The sequence below is a fragment of the Microtus oregoni genome, unplaced genomic scaffold (assembly GCF_018167655.1).
Source record: "Microtus oregoni isolate MIOR12 unplaced genomic scaffold, Mior012 000134F_ref0000037, whole genome shotgun sequence".
NCBI lineage: Eukaryota > Metazoa > Chordata > Mammalia > Rodentia > Cricetidae > Microtus > Microtus oregoni.
The window spans coordinates 747,453-769,372 of record NW_024544778.1 but is presented as its reverse complement, the minus strand read 5'-3'; the positions used below and the strand labels follow the sequence as shown (position 1 = coordinate 769,372).

General features: G+C 51.1%; 1 protein-coding gene across 2 annotated transcripts in view; it reads right to left on the bottom strand.

Moving 5' to 3' along the window:
* Positions 1–21,497, bottom strand: part of LOC121444586 (tether containing UBX domain for GLUT4) — a 37,810-nt gene extending 16,313 nt beyond the window's left edge. Inside the window, exons 1-7 of one of the 2 annotated variants that reach the window (XM_041646418.1) lie at positions 21,344–21,497; positions 20,345–20,400; positions 17,251–17,365; positions 16,068–16,168; positions 7,639–7,696; positions 6,021–6,094; positions 5,298–5,724 (exon numbers count right to left, since the gene is read on the bottom strand). In XM_041646418.1, the coding sequence (XP_041502352.1) occupies positions 5,298–5,724; positions 6,021–6,094; positions 7,639–7,696; positions 16,068–16,168; positions 17,251–17,365; positions 20,345–20,400; positions 21,344–21,445 (933 nt within the window). In that variant the 5' untranslated portion in view covers positions 21,446–21,497. The remainder of the gene's footprint in view (positions 1–5,297; positions 5,725–6,020; positions 6,095–7,638; positions 7,697–16,067; positions 16,169–17,250; positions 17,366–20,344; positions 20,401–21,343) is intronic. The other variant, XM_041646419.1, reaches the window with a different exon arrangement.
* Between the last annotated feature and the right edge of the window lie 423 nt (positions 21,498–21,920).

The window sequence follows — 21,920 nt, the reverse complement described above, 5'->3', positions numbered from 1 at the left end:
TAGAGACAAGATGGACTTGACACATAAGAAACAGTCCAAGGGGACCACGGAGACCCCAAAAGAAATGCAGACAGACTTCTTGAACATTATTAATAAAGGGGCCATCTGTGATAGTGTAGCAGGAACTCTGATACTATTCAGCACACCACAAAAAATAATCTCAAGTGTCCAAGTCCTACATTAAAAGACAGAACAAGACAACTGCACAGAAGAAAACGTGACGTCCACAGCCGAGGTGACACAGCAATAAAGAGACCAGTTCTCCCCAAAGTAAACAGAAACCCAACAGAGCTCCATGCAATGTCCAATAGCAATTTCTCAGGAACTTGGCTAACATCCTGAAAACTATTTGAAAGGATAAAGCCCTTGAAGAGACATGTCACTTTTGGCAAAGAGAGGCAAGAGGAGACTCGCTCTGGCAACCATTCCAAGATGAGCGTCAGTGAGAACCAGCAGGGAGCCACTGGAGGGAGACCAGCAGCCTGGATGTCACTGGGACTGAGCAAGTAGGAAGCTGTGTAGCTGAAGACCGTTTTGGGAAACGGGTTAGAACAAAACACTCAATGGAAACCCAGCGAATTCTATCTCATACTCTGTACACAGGACCAAAATTAATCCATGGAGTCAAAGGAAACAAAGCCAAAAACATCACCTGATAACTCTGAAAGCACAAAGATCAAGAACAAAGGTTCCACAGGCCCGAGCAACTAGATCTGGACTTGCTGTGCAATAAAGGACACCACCACATCACAACCGACATGTCAGACTCAGCAGAGCGGCTGAGGACACCCACAGTCACACAGACTCAGTTACACCCTGGCATGTCAGACTCAGCAGAGCAGCTGGGGACACCCACAGCACGAAAGCAAAGCTCAAGTGCCAAGAACTTGCGGAGGGTGTATTCAACCACAATACAAAGATAAAGCGGTAGGGGACACAACTCTAAGCACTCAGGAGTCAAGAGTGCTCACTGCTCTTGCAAAGGACCTAAGTTTGATTCTCAGCTCCCATGTCTAACAGCTTACAACCATCTACAATCCAGCTCCAGAGGATCCAGTGCCCTCTTCTGGGCTCATGGGTGCTTACTCAAAATGCACATACACACAAACACATACATACACAATGACAAATAAAATATAAGCCAGGCGGTGGCGGCACACGCCCATAATCCCTGCACTCAGGAGGCAGAGGCAAGAGGATCTCTGTGAGTTCAATGCCAGCATTATCTACAGAGTAAGTTCCAGGACAGGACAGGCTCCAAAGTTACACAGAGAAACTCTGCCTCAAAAAAAAAAAAAAAAAAAAAAAAAACAATAAATAAATAGATGGATGGATGGGTAGGTAGATTTAAAAAATGATAGATTAGATAGTAGACATACAGACAGACAGATAATAGATAGATAGATTAAAAAAACAGCTGCTGGTGGTGGTGCACATCTTCAATCCCAGCACTCGGGAGACAGAGGCAAGCAAATCTCTGTGAGTTTGAGGTCAGCCTGGTCTACAAGAGCAAGTTCCAGGACAGTTAGGGCTGTTACATAGAGAAATCCTATATTGAAAAAAAAAAAAAAAAACAACAAAATACCCAGACACAGAAAGACAATTATCACATGTACTCACTCATAGGTTGTTTTTATACATAAAACAAAGAAAACCAGCCTACAAACCACAATCCCAGAGAACCTAGACAACAATGAGGACACTAAGAGAGACTTACATAGATCTAATCTACATGGGAAGTAGAAAAAGACAAGATTCTCCTGAGTAAATTGGGAGCAGGGGGGCCTTGGGGGAGGTTTGAAGGGGGGAGAGGAGAGGCAGAGAGAGGAGCAGAAAAATGTAGAGCTCAATAAAAATCAATTTAAAAAAAGAAAGAAAACAACAAAACAGGACAGGCTCCAAAGCTACATAGAGAAACTATCAATAATAATAATAATAATAAAAAAATAAGCCGAGTGGTGGTGGTGCATGCCTTTAATCCCAGTACTCAGGAGGCAGTAGCAGGCATCGGATCTCTGTGAGTTCGAGGCCAGCCTGGTCTACAGAGCAAGTTCCAGGACAGGCTCCAAAGCTACAAAGAAACCCTGTCTCAAAAAAAAAACCACAAATAATAATAATAATAGTACATAGATAGATAGATAGATAGATAGATGATGGATGGATGGATGGATAGATAGATGGACAGATGGATGGATGGATAGGTAAAATATAGCTTTAACAGACATACACACTCACTCTACACTCATCTCCTTGGCAACTGTTAGATGTAGCCAACAGCCCAAGGCACTGAGGAGCTATAAGACTGCAGGTTGGTGTGAACCATGTCAAGATATTGTCAGCATCCAAAGTGTGTAGGATCATATCACAGAGCGTACATCCATCAATCACAGGAAGGAGCCCTTCCTCCCCCGAAAAAAACCACACAGGATGCTGGAGAAGGCCAAAGTAGGGGAAGAGAGGGCTAAAGAGGCAAAGTGCAGAAGGTACAAAGGCAGTGGATGACCCCAGGAGACTCCCTCCCTAACGCCAGGTGAGGTCTTTGTCATTATCTGTGTCCAACCCAGAGCAAACCTGAATGAAAACCATAGGCCTGGACGGTGGAGATACGCCCTGTCAGCCTGTCTCCACGTTAACACTAACAACAGTATAACAGCAGCCCTGCGGTGTCTTAGCACCACCGGGAAAGGGGGCACAGTAAGAGCAGGGCTACTCTGGAGAGAGTGTGGACACTGTCCACACCTGTGTTCCAGACTGGGTCCAGGGGCTGGGTCTGAGGACCAGGAAGCTGCCTTGCTAGGATATCCCAGGCAGGAAACTCATATCAAGTCAAGTCTGGTGGCACTTGAATGGATGAAACAGGAGCGTCATAAATTCAAGGTCACCCTGCCTACATGCTCAAGAGCCATCTCAAAAAGGAAAAACAAAGGCACTAAGGAGAAGCCTTAGTGGTTACGGCACTCACTCAGCAAGCATGATGGGATCTCAGGTCCCCAGGACCCACATAAAATGCCAGATGTGACACACACTTTTAATCCCAGCACTCAGGAGGCAGAGGCAGGTGGATCTCTGAGTTCAAGACCAGCCTGATGTACAGAATGAGTTTTAGGACAGCCAAGGCTTTACAGAGAAACCCTGTCTTTGACCGGGGGAAGGGGGAGTGTCACCAGGGGAGTATGACAGCCCAACTATAATTCCAGTCTCCAATGGCAGAGACAGGGATCTCCAGAATAATCTAGGCAGATTGAGAAACCCTGACTCAATGAATCAGGTGGCAAATCGATCAACGTTGACTCCAGACATCCACTCAGGCTTTCACAAGCCTGAGTACACAGTGCCTACCTAGTCATACCACACCCATACCATGCACACTTGTGCCTATGTACTTACAAAACATGCATTCATACATGTGCACACATGAAAAAATAGCTGGGTGTGGTGGCACATACCATAAATCCCAGGTTTCAGGAGGCAGAGATAGGGATAGCTCTCTGAGTGAAGTGACCAACTTGATCAACATGGCAAGTTCATACCAGCCAGGGCTGCATAATGAGACCTTGTCTTTAAAAAACAATAACTCTAGCTGGGTGGTGATAGCACACACCTTTAATCCCAATACTCGGAAGACAGATCTCTGTGCATTCAAGGGCAGCCTGGTCTACTGACCGAGTTCCAGGACAGCCAAGGCTACATAGAGAAACCCTGTCATTAAAAAACAAAACAAAACAAAACCCCCAAAAAATAGTAATAGTAATTTGAAAATTTTTAGGAAAATAAATAAATAATCCTGTCTCTAAAACAGCTGTCTTCCTTTAGGAAGCCAAACACAAGGCTCTAGGCCGTGGCCACCTCATAGCCTGGCCCAGAGATAACTTCAGGCAATGTATTAGCCAGAGAAAGACCCTCTCCAGCCCTTACACAAGAAACCACAGGTCTTGAGAATGAAGTCGTGCTTGGCTGGACTCTGGAAGACTGGGCCCTTCTTAGGACAAGCTTGTGAGGAAGCTGAGCTGACAGTCCAGGAAGGCATCTAAGGAAACCTTCAGTGGAGTTTTACTCATATAGGGCGCTCTGGGGTTGCCCAGAGGACCTAAGGACAAGCAAATGCCACAGCTGGACCAGGAAGTGTGTGCAGATGGGAGCACTCACGGCACTCCACTTTCCAAGAAGTCAGTGGGAGCTTCTGTCTAAGCTACAGAGTTTTAAATAGGAGCCAAACAGAAAACTACACCAGCTTTGAGAGCAGGAACACAATGTCCTCCTGCTGGACAGGGCCATCAGCCAATGCGGGAAAGACAGAGGGACTGGACACTGACATGGCATGGACCTTCACACCCACATATGGTGCAAAGGTAGTCTCTGGTATGAGCGCCACCACAGGCTGGGAAAGGTGCTCACAAGGCCACATCCTAGCCCTTCAACTGTCCATTAAGAGTGATTCAGAAGTATTCTTCCAGTCTTTGAGGGGTAGCAGGAATAATTCACTACCAGCATGGTCTGATAAAGAGAACCATGGACAAATGGGGTGAAGGTGACAGCAACACCTGCAGCTCAAAGATGGACACAGAATTAAGATAAAGAGCTCCGCCGGGCATGGTGGTGCATCTTCCATTCCCTCTGTTCAAGTCCAGCCTGGACTACACAGAAAGACCCTGTCTCAAAAAAAAAAAAAACAAAAAACAAAAAAAAAAACAGGAAAAAACGATAAAGAACTGTTTTGCAAAACTAATTAGATGGCCGTGTGCTGCAATGGGAACCCAGCACAGCAGTGAGCTCATCCTCAAGAAAGCCCACCAGATAGGAAGCAGCACTGCACGAGCCGAGTCGTTCTAGCCCAGGGACCACCGGGCGGGCCATTTCCCGCTCTCTCCTCTCCTCCCCACAGAAGTGTAGACTTTCCATGAGGTTATGGATATCCCAATCCATACACTTTCTCTGCCTTTCTTACACAATCCACTCCTACCTAACACAGTCACCATCTATGCCTCAAACCTGCTGCCCAGCAACAGGAAGATGCCAGGAAAGATGCCAAGCCTGGGACAACCAACACTCAGTGCCACTTTCGCCTTATCCAAGCCTCTCAACCAGGCAGAAGGTGGGTTGCTGCTGTTCTCAGTCACCCTTTCGAACCTTCTGGGTGGCACAAGCATGCTGGTGCTGATATGGGCAGGTCCACTGCTCCACACACGTAAATGGGAAGCCCAGACAGAATAGCCCTGTTCCCAGGAGATGCCTGCAAACCTATGGCCAGCATTCAGTTTTGGTCGGGAGAAAGCCCTGGGGCTCAGTCTACTTCTTACCGGTTCAGGCTCCTGCTGGGGCTCCTCACCAGGCTTTGACTTCTTGGGCTTGGAAGGGCCCCCAGGGCCAGAGAAAGACTTGGGTGACTTGGCAGATGATGTCAGAGATCGAAGGGACCCAGAAGGGCCCCCCAGCCGCTGACCCCCACCAGAGAAGGGAACAAACGGGGCGGATGCAGACTCCTTTGTGCTTTGCTTTGCCCGAGCATCTGCTGGCTTTGGGCCACTCTCAAGGCTGCTCCCTGAGGTGCCTACATCACCCTGATGGTTCAGGTCTCCCCTGCTGAACTCCCCAGAGTTCAAAGGAAGCAAGGGGCTGCTAGATGCCTGGTCAGCTGACATGGAGGAGGTTGGACTTCCTGGGGGCTTGCTCCTGACTGCAACGGGCTCCTGTTTGCCCGTGGTGTCACACTGCTTTATGACAAACCTGGGAGAAGCAAAAAAGTGAGTCTAACACCATAGAGTGGTCCTTCCCTCCTTCAGGGTCCCTTCTGAAATCCACTTCTCTCTCCAGAGGAGAAAAGAGAAAAAGGCTGGGAGGAGTGGTCCCTGCAGGCAGCTGTGGACACCGAGCACCAAGAGGGCAGCACCACCCACACTCCTAACCCCAGTTCCCATATCTCCCCATCCAGGACCTCCACCTCCGCCTCTGAAGGGCTGGGATTACAGGCACGGGCCACACCTAGTTCCCTTCCCCACGCCTAGAGACTCCGATGCCCCTACCTGATGGTGGCACTGCCACCCGTGAGGCCCAGGGACTGCAGCGTCGTGCTCTGCAGGGCAGCTCTACCGGTCACCTGTAGAAAACAAAGGACACACAGGCCCCCGGCTGGATCCTTCCCTACTGAGCCCTGGTTGGTCAAATCCCCCAGGGAAATCACCAAGGTCTGTGTGCAGCTGGTCTGAAGCTGGTGAGGACCCGCTGACCGTCTGTCTCCTCGGCTGTGCACTGAGCCCACTGTGTCTAGAGAGAGCAGACTAACTGAGGATGTCCAGCAACCCAGAATCCCATGCTCAGGGACAGGAGACTGAAGACTCACAGATGACTCCTTGGCCAGCATCTTGGGGATGAGGGCAGACTGCAGGCCCCATCCTCCCAACGACTCCCTGAGCTCCAGCTTCCACAGCCGCCACTGGCCAGCATTTCCACTGGGCCCCCAGTACCTTTGTGAATTCTTAACCTGTCGTAGCCCCAGGCCACCAAACTCCAGTGGGCATCGAGACCCTTGACAACAATGGGCAAGAGGCAGCAGGCAACCTGACCCTGGGGGCTCCAGACATACAGATCCCTTGCATCAGGTCCTTCTCAGTACCACACAGGTGTCTACCAGGCCACAAAGAGAGTCCACCCTGTCTGGTAGACCGAAGGCAAGGTGGTGGCACCCACTCTTCAAAACTCTTTGAGCTGTAGGAGCCCCAAATCAGAAAGCAGGGCCTGACCGGGATGACAGAGCCCTGTCGGCACACCGTCTGACTGTGACAATGGCTCTACCATCGCCAGCCTCAGCTACTTCAGAAACACTGTCCAGTCTGTCTAGGTCCTCCCCTCTCCCAAGTCACTTCTGACAACTTGGTTCAGGGCAGAGGGCTCAGGCAAGACTGGCCACACCCACTGAACCAATGCTGGCCCTCTGAGGAGCTGTCCACAAGGGCAGACAGCCATGCATAGCATGAGACCCAGAGTATGTGGCCAGGCAGGATGATCAGGCTGGGATCCCTGGGGCCCCGTGGTCCATCTCTTCACAGGAAGAGTGTGGTCAGAGCAGCCTCCGGCACCCTTCACAGTTCCCCATGCCCCACATGGCCTTGGGGTGAGGAATCTCAAATGGGGATAACAGAGAAAGCCCTGTCCCACCCCAGGGCCTTCCTGAGGACCCGCAGAAACTGCATGCCTTTGCCTAAGCCAGGACAAGGCACTGGGCCAGGAAGAAACAAAAAGCCCCTGTGAGGTCAGGGGACCTGGGCTAGGAGGGTCCTCGCGGTGGCGGGCGGGGCTGGCGGGCCGGCTTTGCCTGCACCACGCTGTACTCGGTTTTGAGAAAGATCAAAACATTGAGCAAAGCAAATATTTACTAAAATGAAACCACTTTTGTGACTCTCCGGCTTTGAGAGAAGCTGAAAAAACAAACAGGGCACTGAGGGAGGTTTCAGGAGCAGCCCAGGCGGCCGCGGTCGGCTTCCAGTGGAGCCGGCTGTTCCGCTTTTTTCCCCAGAACACATCATGCTTTCAGGAGCTGTTGCTCCCGCCACTGCTTTGAAGACTCAAGTCAGTGAGGTTTCCAGGTTGGAAAGTGGGCTGGGCTGCGGGAGTGCAGGAGAGCAATCGATGGCCAACACCTACCTCATCCCTCATGTACACACAGATGGGGGTCCTCTCCCCCAGCTGCTGCAGACGCTCCCTGTAGAAAGAATAAAGAAAACATCACGACTTCAGGGCCCCTAACCCAGCATCTTGGAAATTGTAGGGATCCAGGCTCAGGGCCTGAGACCTCTGGAAGCCAGCCCCAGCCTTTCTAACTCTCTCTTATATCCTCCCATAACCTCCGGAAGGAAGCCGCCAAGGGCTACATGGAGTCCCAAGAGCAACCTCAGTCATCAGCACATGGCCAAAGATTCCTCCTAACCCCTCCAGCCAAAAGGCCACCACACGACATGAGCCTGAAGGAGAAAACCTCCAAGCAGTCCGGAGGGTCCTGAGTCTGGAGCTGACACCAAGAGCAGCTCAGGACACAGATCCATTCAGCAGACTGTAAGCAGCCTAGATTCCCAAGGCTATACACACTGCCATGAACTAGTCCATGAGCCCAGACCCCAGAGGAACAGTAGGACTGAGGGAGGGGAGCAGTCTCCCAGAAGGGCTAGAGAGTTCTCGACCCACAGGCAATTTGAAATAATGGCCGACAGCTTGGGACTTGACCCAGTGTCCCAAGGACTGAACTGCACTGGATTCCACCGTGTCCTCGCTGGAAAGCACAAGGGTCCCATTTGTGCCTGGACACAGAGTGGAAGCACTGCCCCTTTATGAAGCACAACCAGATGTCTACAGGGTTAGCTCCCAAGGTGACAGTTACCCAAAACAGACAGTCACACACAGCACTCAGCTCCACTGACAAGGCAGAGAGCAGAAAAGGGCTGGGGAGCACCCCAGACAGATGACAGACACAGCAGTCACTACCCCCACTCTCCATTCTCTACCATCTCTATCGACCTCAAACAATGCCCTGAGGGCCAAGCACTTGGCCCCTTTCTCTTTTCTCCACATATTGTCACTCTGAACATGGAACCCCAAGGAGCACCCAGAGAGCACTGGCTGGACCCAAGCACAGTAAATCACACACACACACGCACACACACACACACCTTTTGCTGACACACAAAATAACTAATCAGGTCCTGAGCATCTCCTCTGCCAGTGCCCATGACAAAGGAACAGGATTAGTTTCTTATCGAGAGGTCCCATCTCAGACCTTAGTAAAAACAAGCTTTCCAAAGGGACAGGGAGAAGTTGGGCCCGTGGGTAAGGGCCACACCGCAGCCAGGTCTCATGGCCATCATGGCCCAGACAATGAGCAGAGTCACGAGGAACCGAGCTGGTGGCCAGAAGTCAGGAAGCAAGGATTAGGTCAGTGTTGGCTTGGACAGGGCAGGGCAGGGAGAGGTAGAAGCCAGCATGTGAGGAGCCTAGATATAAGACACATGTACAGGACGGATTAATCATTTGGAAACCGTGATCAACCCCAAGTGCTCAAAGGACCTTTGGGGCACACATGTGCCAAACACAGCTCTTTTGGGTCAGGGCCACAGGTATGAACCTGGCATTGGTGAAAAAAACAAAACAAAACAAAAAAACCTAAAAAACAAAAACAAAACAAAACAAAACCCAAGCTTTAGCACAGGACTGAGTTTCAGACCCATAACCCACAGCAAGGACAGCAGACAAGCAGATGAGCATTTGAGCCCAAGCCCACTAGACCTCTGCAGCCTGTGTGTCACTTTGGTACTCAGGTACTCAGCTCTGGGGTTGCCCTGCTATGTCCCCACTCCTGGAGAGTTGCCCTTCCTGACAAGGCCCAGCACTGTTGCTTCACCTGTCTCCAGAGGCTTTGCCGGGATAGCAAGACAACAACAGAGCCTGAGGAGACCACAAAGCCCACCCTGCAAGCCAGGCTTCTGTCTCAGAGGATGTGTACGACATGTGGGTATCCCCTCCATACAAGGCCAAGCAGAACTGTAGGGCCTTTCACACGAGTCACTGTGTCCCTGTACTGAGAATACCCTTCCTGGACCAAGACGACAGGCTACAGAACAAAGATACAGACTGGGAAGGAAGACAAGAACACTAAGAGACTTTGCCTCCCAGATACCAGACACACAACACACTCCTGCAAGAAGGCCATTCTACCTGGTCACCTGACCCTGAATACCCAAACTAGCAGCAAAGGGATAGTCAATGCAGTATCCCTCTGGGAGCCCTTACCTGGGTATTATAGGATAACAAACCACAGATGGGGAACAGAGTCCAACATCAAGTTATCAGACAGTGGCCAGCTTGGATGTGCAGCTTCTCCAGAGCAAGCAGTGGGCAGATCAGATTCCCTCGTGCAGTCTGAGAGGAGCAGTGTGTAAACATGCCATGTGGCCACAGGCCCAGGAAGGGGCAGCCAAAATAGCTTCCAGGCCTGCCACCCCTGCCTAGCAAGCAGAGCTGCCAGTCCTGGTGGTGGGACTGGAAGACATCCCCTCATACACTAGTGGGGACACCATCACGCCCCACAGACTTCACAGGTCTACCCTTTCCCCCCAGGCTAGACTGAGCCACAGGACATCAAGCTCCAGAGGAGAAATGTACCACGGGGGAGAGGGTGGCTAACGGCGTCTATGGAGCCTGCTCACCCACATGAGAGGTGCCCCTAGGCACAAGGGAAAGTGTTAATGGTATCAAGCAAGGTCTCCAAGACCAGCAAGCCTCCCCTGGCAGGACAGAGATGCCACTGCTGATGGCTTCAGAAGCATGCCTCACCCACCACAAAGCTCATTGTCCCCTCAGGGGTGGAGAGTCTGGGTATTTGGGGCTCAGCTCCTAGTGAGAGCACTATATGTTGGGGACAAGCACCGTCTACAATGTGTGTATACGTCATCTGTTCAGACCTCACTAACACAGGACAGTGTTAACATCAGCGCTGCCAAGGAAAGCCTGGCACTACCATGTCCCCAAATACAAGAACGACACACAGGTAGTATGGCTTCTGGTTTAGGTGCCCTCTTAGGGTGAAGTCAAGTCGTTAGAGCACGAGGTACCAGGGCCCAGTGACAGTGGAACCCCTTGGGCTCATATTCTGTCTAGAGGAACAAGGAGGCCCAGACAACTGAGCCTACACAAGTCTAAGGAAGGAAGCTTTATGTCCTACCCAGATAGTTTAGCCAGGAGCTGAGCTGCTACCCACTGGTACCAAATCTACCCTGAATATGGCCACAGGGCTTGACCTCAGAGCCCCAGAAGTGCTGTGCTCACCCACAGTCTTCGCCACGTGTCATACCCTGTGGACCCCCCAAATCTCCCAGCTCTCCTGAGAATTGTAGCTAATCACTCAAGAGCTGGGGGGGGGGGGGACGGGACCGAGAAAGGGCTTGGGCTACATAGGACAGGTGCGGAGAAGAGGACCTATTGAGGGCGAGTCCCCTCTGCACTGAGTTCACAACACTTACAAAACAAACAAACAAACAAACAAATCACCACCCTGTTCCCAAGCAGACTTCAGAGAGCAGCCTGGGGGCGCAGACAGGCAGAGTCTGAACCTGCCCGAGTCCTGGGGTGTTCCAAGGCACACCCTTCAGTTCATGTCCTCCCAGCCCCTCACACCCCCTCTCATCTGTCTTACTCAACACTTCCTGGTGACCACTTGCCTGATGTGGCCTGCTGGACTGGCCCTACTGACTACACACCCATGCGGGCTCAGTGGAAGCCGCAGGACCTCCGGACTTGTGGTAAATTCTGACTCACAGCAGGAGGCCTGGGTCACGCTACAAAGAAAGCCCCACACATTCTTAATCTCCACTCCTATAGCCTTTGGACACTCATGTTTCCATTTGTGTCTTGCCCAACCACTGGACGGTGCTCCAGCATACGACCCTAAAGCAATCATGGGCACATCTGGGTGGCCAGTGATCACCAGACATCAGAGTCAGCGACCAGAGAAGTAGACAGCAGGCCTGGTTAGTGCTTGAGGCAGCAACTAGGGCTGGCCGGAGCTCTAAGTAAGATTCTCAAATTTCAACAATTTCATTCCAGGTCTGTAAATACGGCTCAGCGGTTAAGAGCGCTGTTGCTCTAGCAGAGGCCCTGGATTGAGTTCCCAGCACCCACATGGTGGCTCACAAGTATCTGTTAACTCCAGTTCCAGGGGAGTTATGGATGATACCATCTATAACATCCAGTTATGTGTATGTATACCAAGCATACATATATACATACATACATATATACACATATATGCAGACAAAAACATGAAAAACAGAAATAAGCAAATCTTCAAGCCAGGCATGGCAGTGTATGCCTTTAATCCCAGCACTCAGGAGGCAGAGGCAGGAGAAGGCAGGCAGATTCCTCAGTTCAAGGCTAGCCTGGTCTAGAGTGAGTTCCAGGACAGCCAGGGTTACACAGAGAAATCCCATCTCAAAAAAAAAAAAAAAACCCAACAAATAAATAAATAAATTCTCAAAAGCCTCTAATCATAAATAACCTAATTTTCAACTGATTACATGTTCAAAGGATAACATTCTTTGTTGTTGTTGTTGTTGTTGTTTTTCAACACAGGGTTTCACTATGCTGTGTAGACCTGGCTGTCCTGGATCTCACTCTGAATTCACAGAGCTCCACCTCTGCCTCTGCCTCCCAAGTGCATACACCACCACCACCCACCTTTAAAGGGTAACATTTTAGATGTACTTAAATTTATCAATCAAGTTAATTACATTTCTTTTTACTTTTTCATTAATATAGTTTCTAAAGCTCTGGGTTATGTCCATGACCAGCACATGTGGCCTACAAGGCATCCCCAGTGGTCTGCGTGGGGGTGGCTCAGACCAGAAAGAACCACTTTCCAAAGCTATGCTACTTCCAGTCCAGAAAGCCACCCAGTGCCCCCCAAACAAATATACACAAAGCATGCTTTATATTCAATATGACAACCTCAGTGCCCAATCTCTGGCACTCCCATGGGCATTCAAGGAAGCATCAAGGAGGTGGAGACCTAGAGCCTTGGACTCCCCACTTGGAACTTGCTTTGCATCATATGCACTGATGAACCTGTCCCTGCTACACAGTCCCTGCCCTCACTGTGACACTGAAATGCACCTACCATGGGGCATGAGCGGGCAGCAGCTCAGGTCTCAAAGTTCAGAACTGGAATTCATGGGTGTCTTACCTCTTGGTCCAGTGATTCTATCTCTGAGTTTATCCTGAGGGAGGAAGCAGGATGGCAGGGAGCTGAGTGGTCCACTCTAGCTCTGCCTGTGCAGGCCACACAATGAGGAGCAGGGCCTGTCAGCACAGGTACACACATCAGGCAGACGAATGGAGGCCACGGCCACTCAACAGAGACAGCATGCAGGAAGGAACACTGAGGATCTTCAGCAAAGTATTTACGGCAATCGCAAACAAACAAGAAAGACGTGAGGAACAGAAGACAGCATGCAAACATTCAGTAGTCTGAGGCAAGAAGACTCTGCATCTAAGGCCAGCCTAGGCTACAGAGTAAGTTCAAGGGCAGCCTGGGCAAACAAGTGAAACCCTGTCTCAAAAAGTAAAAGGAGTGGGCAGTGAGATGGCTTAGACAGGAAAATGCTTGCCACATAAAATGAATATCTAAGTCCAGATGCCACATGAAAAAGCTGGGCCTAGGGGTAAAACCTGTAATACCAATACCAGGAGGCAGACACAGGAAGGTCCCTGGGGCTTACTGGCCAGCCAATCCATCTGAATTGGCAAGTGTACATACACACGCTGAGTAAAAAGTGAAGAGTGGGCTAAGGATATAATTAGTGGTAGAACACAGGCCTAGCATGCACAAAGCCCTAGGTTCAATCCATAATATCATGAGAAAGCCGGGCATAAATCACTCCCTATCCAATACTCCATGTTTAAAAAGTATCTGTAATATCCATGGGCAGACATGCTAACTGTCATGGGTCCAGAGGCATTGACCTTGGGGCTGCGCAGTCTCCTGAATCACACTACTATCTGTGTCTCCAACTGCACTCATGGCAAGAGTGAACACAGGGACAATTCTCCCACTTCTTCCAGTTCCATCAGCCCCTCACCAACAGGCAACCTAAAATACTCTGGGCCATTTCATCTTCATTCTCCTGTGATGACAGACACGCATTAAAGGAGAAGCAGCCCTCCACTTTTGGTGTCTTGATCCTGCAATGAGCCTAGGGGGACACCTAAGAACAGCGCCTTGGCTCTAAGGCATTTTCTCTGGACCTTGCATCTTTCCTATAGCTCTTTTGTTTATCTGTACCCACCCCATGCTCCTTTGGGGAAAACTGCCCCAGGACTCCAGCAGGAAGTCTGTAGTCTCCATTCTTGGAGACCAGCAGTTTCTTTCAGAGATATGCAGAGTAAACCTGGGTCCTTTCACATCCAGGGCTGTCTGTTCTACCTTCACTCTTCTGTGCCCCCGGGAAGGGAACAGAATCATTTCCATGCCCAGGCTGCATTTCACGGCATCCCTTGATAAGGGTCCTTGGCCTACTGTGGGTCTACACAAGCCTCTCCGTCAGGGACACTCGTCTTCAGTTCTGCAAAGTGCTCTGTTGCAGCCAGGCTCAGTCTGGAGCCTCTATCCTCTGGACTGCTTTGTAGTGAGTGCCCTGGCACAGAAGACCGGCAACCCAACTGACCCTGAGTGCTCTGCCCTCTGCCCTCCATTGAAATGGAGCTTCTATCCCCAAAGAACTGAGCTTCAAGCTGCCCGGTCCGAACATTAGCCCAGGTCTGCAATAGCCCCATTCTCCCGTACTGTCAGTCTATACCCATAGCCACCAGGGGAGGAGCCCACGGAGCTGCAGCAGGACTCCAGTCAGGTGACGTGCCTAACTGCCAGTCATCCGGCCAGCCTGCCTTCCTGTCTTCGTCCCCTGTTTTAGGAGACAAAGTCATGCTATATAGCCCAAGCTGGACAGTAACTCACTGTGTAACCCAGGATGGCCTCAAACTCACAAGCCTCCTGCCTCAGTGTCCTGAATTATGGACAGAGCCATGCCTAGCATTAGAATGTGCTTTGTGTATGTGTGCCCTCATGCACATACATGTTACCAGGTATAAAACTCAGGGTCTTATACACACGTGGTAAATGTTCCCCACTGAACTAAATCCACAGCCTGAGTGACCCTTTTTAGCCAGCTGTGTCTGCGATCTCACCAGCACTCTAAGGACATGACAAGTCCTGGAGTTCCTGTCCCACACAGCCACCAACTCTCCTGGCTATCACATGACCTCATATTTACATAGTTGCTCACATATAACTTCAATTCAATTATTCCTTAAATAATTAACTTATTCCTATCTTATGTGCATTGGTGTTTGCCCAAATGTATGTCTGTGTGAGGGCGTCGGGTCCCCTGGAACTGGAGTTACAGACAGTCATGAGCTACCGTCAGGTATCGGGAACTGAACTCAGGTCCTCTGGAAGAGTAGCCAGTGCTCTTAATCAGTGAATCATCTCTCCAGCCCCCTTAATTCATTCTTAAATCCACTTCAGACCTGGCTTCAATTCCCATGGCCACTGGGGCTGCTGACACCAGTCTGAGAGAAGGGAACCTGTAGACCTCGTACCACACTCACTGGAACAACTCGGCATTTCCTGTCCACCGCAGTCAGGTGCTGCTACAGCCAGGCACACTTCACCCGTGGGGCCACCGTGGGCATCAGATCCAGAGTCGTGCTCCCACACACACAGAGCACTGTGCCAGGCCACATCTCGCTGCACCAGACACATTAGCCTACTTTGTCCAGACACAGCCATGGCTCAAATGAGGGCACAGAAGCCATGGCTCAAATGAGGGCACAGACCCAGGAAGGGCCGTGACTCACCTACAGTCATACAGCAAATACTACTCCTTCTAGCATGCTTGTCAGACTTGTGGCGAGGTATCTGTGCGTGTGTGTGTGTGTGTGTGTGAATAACCCTTTATTCCCACTACTCAGGAGGCAGAGGGAAGCCAATCTCTGAGTTCAAGGCCAGCCTGGTCTACAGAGCAAATTCCAGGACAGTCAGAGCTACACAGAGAAACCCTGTCTTGAAGAAAAAAAAAAAGCAACAATAACAAAAACAGACAGACTCCTGTCCCACAGAGCGCACTTAAACACTATTTACACACTTCAGAATAGCGTTTGCACTATTAACAACAAGAACTACAGACGCATATCAGAACTCTTTGTATAAAGCAATGTCACAGCAACAAGCTCATTCTAACCAAGGATCCTCAAAACACAGATCTTACACAGGCATTGGGAGACATTTCATTTCCCTTTGCAGTTCATCAGTCCTTGGGATCTTTTGAGTCCCGACAAAGATGGAGGAACACCTTTGCTCTCTTTGGAAGATAAAAGGCCAGCGGGCCTGGAAGCTAAGCTGCCAAGACCTTCAACCGAGCACCTCCATTCAGTCAGGACTGCAAAAGCCAGAGCCAGAAGCACAGTGTGGGTTTCAGACCTCTGCCAGGAGGGGGCGGGAAAGAGCCTGGGATCTGCCTGCCAGAGCTCACCTGGTCTGTACAAAATGGCTGAGGAGCTCCCAGAGTGTCTGGCGGGAACAAAAAGTGTCCTGCAACCTGGAGCCATCATCCAGCTGTAATGCAATTCGAACCTGGAGAGGTGAGAGATTAGCCCCGAATTAGGAAGAAACACACTATCCCAGCAGACCCAGATTCCCAGAGCCAGGCCCTCCCCACCTCCTGGACACAAATACCGAGGAGGGGTGTGATGCCTGAGGGGGCTTCCCAGGAGGGCTATACCACCAAGGAAAAGGCTGCACATCAGTGAGCCATCACGGAAATGCCCCCTTTACCACTACCCCCAGCCACAGACAGCACTGTGCAGCCTCTCTGGGAGACCAAAGAAGAGCTGCTTCCCGACCCAGCCCCAGCATCCTGTGAGATGTCCCCAACTTCAGGGCAGACTATTGCACACACAGCACAGAGGACTGACACCTGGCGTTTTCTAAGTTTCTGCTTATTACTGAGCACACCACTTTTGTATGTCTCATAGCAACCGTACCTTCAACGAGGAACACATGAGCTACAACCCCCTCCAGCAGTAGTCCTCAACCTTCCTAATGCTGCAACTCATCAACACAGTTCCTCACGTGACCCACAACCATAAAACTATTCCATTGTTACTTCATAACCACAAATTTGCCAGTTATGAATCATAATGTAAATATATAATATGCAGGACATCTAGTATATGACCCCTGTGAAAGGGTCACCTGATTCCCCAAGGGGTTGCAACTGCTCTAGATCATGTCAGCAGGGCAAAGCTGCAGCTGAGACCCAGCAAGAGCTCTAAAGAGACTGAGTGAGAAGCAAGTGTCTGCCAGCCACGTCCGTAGGGCAATTCAGGATCTCTGAGCAGAAACACCCAGCTGGTACAGTGTTACCAACAAACCCCAACAAAACCAAAACACAAAAACACACACACACAAAAACCACCTGCATAAAGGAGAAGTTTTTCACTCCCAGTCCTGAGTTATTCAAGCAGAAAATGTAGCTTTGGCTTAACTGAGGGAGAATGGACCTCAGAACTTGTCTCGACCTCCAGTCCTTCTCAGACCCGTAGGCAAAGCTTCGGCACCGCTCCCATTCAGCCCATGGCGGTGCCATCCCCTGCTCCACAAGGCCGGCAGAGGCAGAGGGGCAGTGCCACTGGGCTTCACAGCTGGACACCTACCATGTTCTCAGGCCCCTCGCGGCTCCGGGACACAGGCACCATCTCCAGCTTGGCATTGTTAGGCAGGTTGGCAAATCTCCACTGGAGAGAGAGGTCAAGCACAGTCCTCTGAAACCTGCACAACAGACACAAGCACAGACACCCCTGAGGACGCAGCCCCTGCCGACTGCTCCCTCAGCTCCCAGAGCTTTAGAGAGGCACAGGACTGGCAGGGATACAGAGGGGAATACAACAGGATGAGCCTATCCACAGGTGAGGGTGGTACCTAGAGATACTGCAGCAGATGCTGGCCTGAGAGCTGACCCTCAGGAATGTCTAATATGCCTAATATGCGTGAGGCTCTGGGTTCAATCACCAGCACTGTACAACCCTGGTATGGTAGGATTGCATGCCTGTAACCCCAGTACTAAGACACAGAAGGATCAGATCATCTTGAGTATGTAGAGAATTGGAGGCCAGCCTGGACTTTTGGAAACCTTGACCCGTAAAAATCCCTATGTGATGGGTGACAGCCAGTGGTAACGGAAGAGAACTGACTTCAGCAAGCGTCCTGACCTCCACAGGCACGCTGGGCATGCATGGACCATACACAATTATGTATAAAATAGGAAGAAAAAAGAAAGTTGTCTCAAGCAAGACCAATAAAATTCCACCTAAGAATCCTGTCGTTCCAGTTGCCAATGTTGCTCTGGCTCAGGAAATATATCCCAGTCCATCACTCCGCCTGCTGCTACCCAGAGAAGCACGAAACAAGCACAGGAGGGTGACGGCCCAGTCCGATGTCCTTACAGAAATTCAGAGTGAAACCAGGCAAGATACAAAGTCACATTAGCCATCACCTCTCCGCCTTACACCATGAGGGGTTAGTGTGCAGGGAGGCTCCAAGGGCTTGTAGGGGCTTCAAACGTATGGCTTCTCAGAAGCACCCAAGGACCAACAGATCTAGAAGCATCAGTGGAGACTCAGACATTATCTTGGAAGCAGCCTCCAAGATGTTTGCCCTTTCCAGAGAGCTCAGCTCAAAACTGGAGAGTCAATGACAGTTCAGGACACACAAAGGTGACTCTTGGATCTGGTACATGGCTCCTGGCAACGCAGTAGGAGTCACCAGGAGGCTATTACCTGCCCCTTGGATGAGAAGAGCAGGCAAGAAGGGAGAGAAGCTTGGTCAATGCCATCCCTGGGGAAAGAGCCGCAGCCTACCCAGCTGCCTTCCTAACCTTGTTCCTTCTCATCCCAAGACTCTCCGGGAATGAGAACAACTATCCAGCCTACAGCTCCCACACCGCACAAAGTGGAACAGCCTTGCCTAGAGGACGTGCATGGGCCACCTGAGGACTACAGAGGACAACAGGGCTCAGACTCTGACTCTGTTTTAATGAACATTTAGGAGGAAACCACAGAATTAGATAGATACATCTGTGTGGAATTTGAATATATCATTTATCGCCAACCACTTTTGAATACAGAAAGTAACTAGCCCCACATTATAAACTCAAGACACTGTTGGGAATAGCAGTTTTGGCGACTGTGACCTATTTATAAAGTCCAAGGGTGTTTGGAAGAACTGAGAATGGGCCAGGTGTGGGGGCAACACCTTTAATCCCAATACTCAGGAGGTAAAAGCAGGAGGATCTCTGTGAGATCAAAGCCAGCCTGAGCTACACAATGAATTCCAGCTCAGCCAGAGGCGGTAAGACCCTGTCTCGCAAAAGAAAAAGAAACCAGAGAAACAAAAGCAGAACTGAGAAGGAGACACTGTTGACCCCGGTCCTCAGCACAGCTCAAAACTGCAAGCTGCCATAGGCCTGCGAGCTGACAGCGACGGGCAGAGAGAAGGCCCCTCACTATGTTCACTGCCGGGCACCAGTCAGGACAGCGGCAGCACTTCTTAAACAAATTACAGCCAGTGAATGGAAAGGAGAGGCTGGGACAAAGTGTTGTAGAGGAACTGACTCAAATTATAATCATGACTCCAACCAGACAGCATGGACCATGGGCAGGTGAAGGGAACAGAGTCGGCACAAGGCTTTGTGGCAGGGTACCCTGACCACTCAGAGCACACGCTCCGTGATTGTGAGATGACCAGGATGGGAGCTGGAGCCTGGAACCGCCTGATGCAGGTACCTTTTCAAAGAAAGCTCAGAATGCAGTGTGGAAAAGGTCAGGAGAATGGGCTCTTGTGTTCAAACAACAAGGCTGTGAAAACAGGTCTCTCTCTCCAAGGGGAAATACCATGCATGAAATGCGCCCTCCTGCGTCCTCAGCCCTGAGGACCTACCTGTTGGAGGGCCTGCCCCTTTCTTTGTATCAGTGCCCCCCCATTCCCTGCGGAGAATCAGATGGGAAGAACTACAGTGGGGGAGGATGACAATCCCTTCACAGGTTTCTACCCATTTCTGTGCGACCAGGTCTTTGCACTAAGACCCCCACCAGGAACTTACATACTCAAATGAACTAAAATCCTACACTATAGGGTTAGAAGTGCTCCCCAAAAGATACATCATTGTCCCTGCCCCTAAAAACCTGTGGGCATGACCTTATTTGGTAGAAATATAGATTTTTTTTTAAAAAAAATATTTATTATGTATACAATGCTCTGCCTGCAGGCCAGAAGAGGGCGCCAGATCTCATTACAGATGGTTGTGAGCCACCATGTGGTTGCTGGCAATTGAACTCAGGTCCTCTGGGAGAGCAGTCAGTGCTCTTAGCCTCTGAGCCACCTCTCCAGCCCCGGTACAGGTATTTCTTGATGTTAAGTTAAGGAAGGGAATCACCTAACCAGAGGACCCTACACTCAGTGACTTGTATCCTCACAGCAGAGCAAGAGATGGCAGAAACTGTAATGACGCAATCACAAGCCAAAGAACACCTGGACAGCCAGAAGCTGAAAGAAATAAGAACACCTCTCCCTTAGAACATCCGGAGTATAGTCATACTGACACTTAGATTCTGGACTTTGCCTTCTGAACTGGATAAGAATAAACTTCTTTTAAACTACCCAAGGAGGCTTTTCCAAAGCAGAGACAGTTTGTGTGTTGAGAAAAAGACCAGATGGATTGAGAAGCCCACAGCTGAGCCTGAGTAAACTCACTTCAGATCGTATTCACTGGGGTTGAAGTCCTGCCGTCGGCATGTGTCCTCCAGTACCTAGGGGACGAATGGACAGTAAAACCTATGTGGACCAGAGAACTCATACGGCAGGTACACAGGCCAGCCCACCAAACATCCCACTCAACAAGGCTTAGCAAACCGTACCTAAAAATTCTGTCAGGTTTCCCCTTCCTACTGGGGACTCCTTCCTGACTTACTCCCCAAAGTGTGGCACAGCCTGTCCATCCCTGATCCCACGTTCTGGGTCCTAGGTGGCGACTAACAGCCTTACAGGGACTACTTTGTATCTCTTGTCCCACTCTGGGGTCTGGCAGCCTCTGTGCAAATGCTGCATGACCCGAATCTTCTCTGCATGAGCCGAGCTCCAAATGGGTCCTGCCAGAGGGTTGTGGGGCTGTATTCGGTACTATAGAGCCTCATTTTTGAACTGTGTTCCCCACTCTGTGGGCTCCTGACACAGATCTGAATAATAAGCTCTTTTGCAACCTAACAACAGAGGTTCAAGAAACAGGTGTGTGATTCATAGGAGGTCACAAGCAGCGACAGTCAAAAGCAGTGAATGACTTAGCAAAATTCATTTCCGGGCCCAGGGACGAGGCCGATTCAGGGTTCGGAGGGACGCCCCTGAGCGGAGCAGGCAGGGACGCCCCTCTTCCCGGTGACCGAGGAGGCTGAATTCGGACAAGCGCCGAAGACGCCGGGTCTCCAGCAGCACAGCCTGGGTGTAAGGTCCCCAGCAGCCCCGGGGATCAAGAAAGGTGCCTCCGAGCATCCCGCCCCGCCCCCGGGACCCAGACACAGAATGGGGCGGGCAGCCGCGCGAAAGGCACCGATTGGCTGCCTCAAGCACCGCCCACCAGGGCTCGGCCCCGCCCCGCAGCCCCGGGAGCAACCGCAGGGGCGGGCCCGGGTGCGGCCACCTCGGGCCCTCAGCCCGTCCACCCGTCCGCCCGTTCCCCACCCGAGCCGGCGGCCGCACCTGCAGCAGTACGGTGCTCGGCGTCACCTTCACCGTGTGGCGCCGCCCGTTTGGAGCCAGCACCGACACCGCGGAGCCCCCGCCGCCCGCCGGGGCCGCCATCTTCCGCTCACGTGACCGCGGCCGGCTCGCCTCAAACTACTTTATCCGCAACAGCCGGGACGCACGGCCACGCGGCCTCGGGGGCGGGGCCGACTGGAGCCCCGCCCCAGACTCCGCCCCCGGCGCCGTGGTCACGTCCCTGGCTCTGCCTGCCTCCGTGCGGAGCAGTCGGGCGCATTAGTCCCTATGGCGTCGCCTAAAGGGCTCTTTGGTGTGGGAGGCGCACACTGCGGCCAGGAGCACTGTCCCTTCATCCCGCGCCCATGGTCCCAGGATCCGTCACGCTCTGGAGACTGCCTGCAAGAAAGCCGCGTTGTGTGCGGCCATCCTGGTGTCCTGCAAGCCACCTGTCTGCCGCCAAGTCCTAGATATACCCACCCCATAGTTGGCCCTCTTTGTACCCACTCCGATGAGCGCTGGTCCTTCCTCCCCCAGCTTCTCAGATGTCCCTGTGATCATCATCTTCACATGGTGA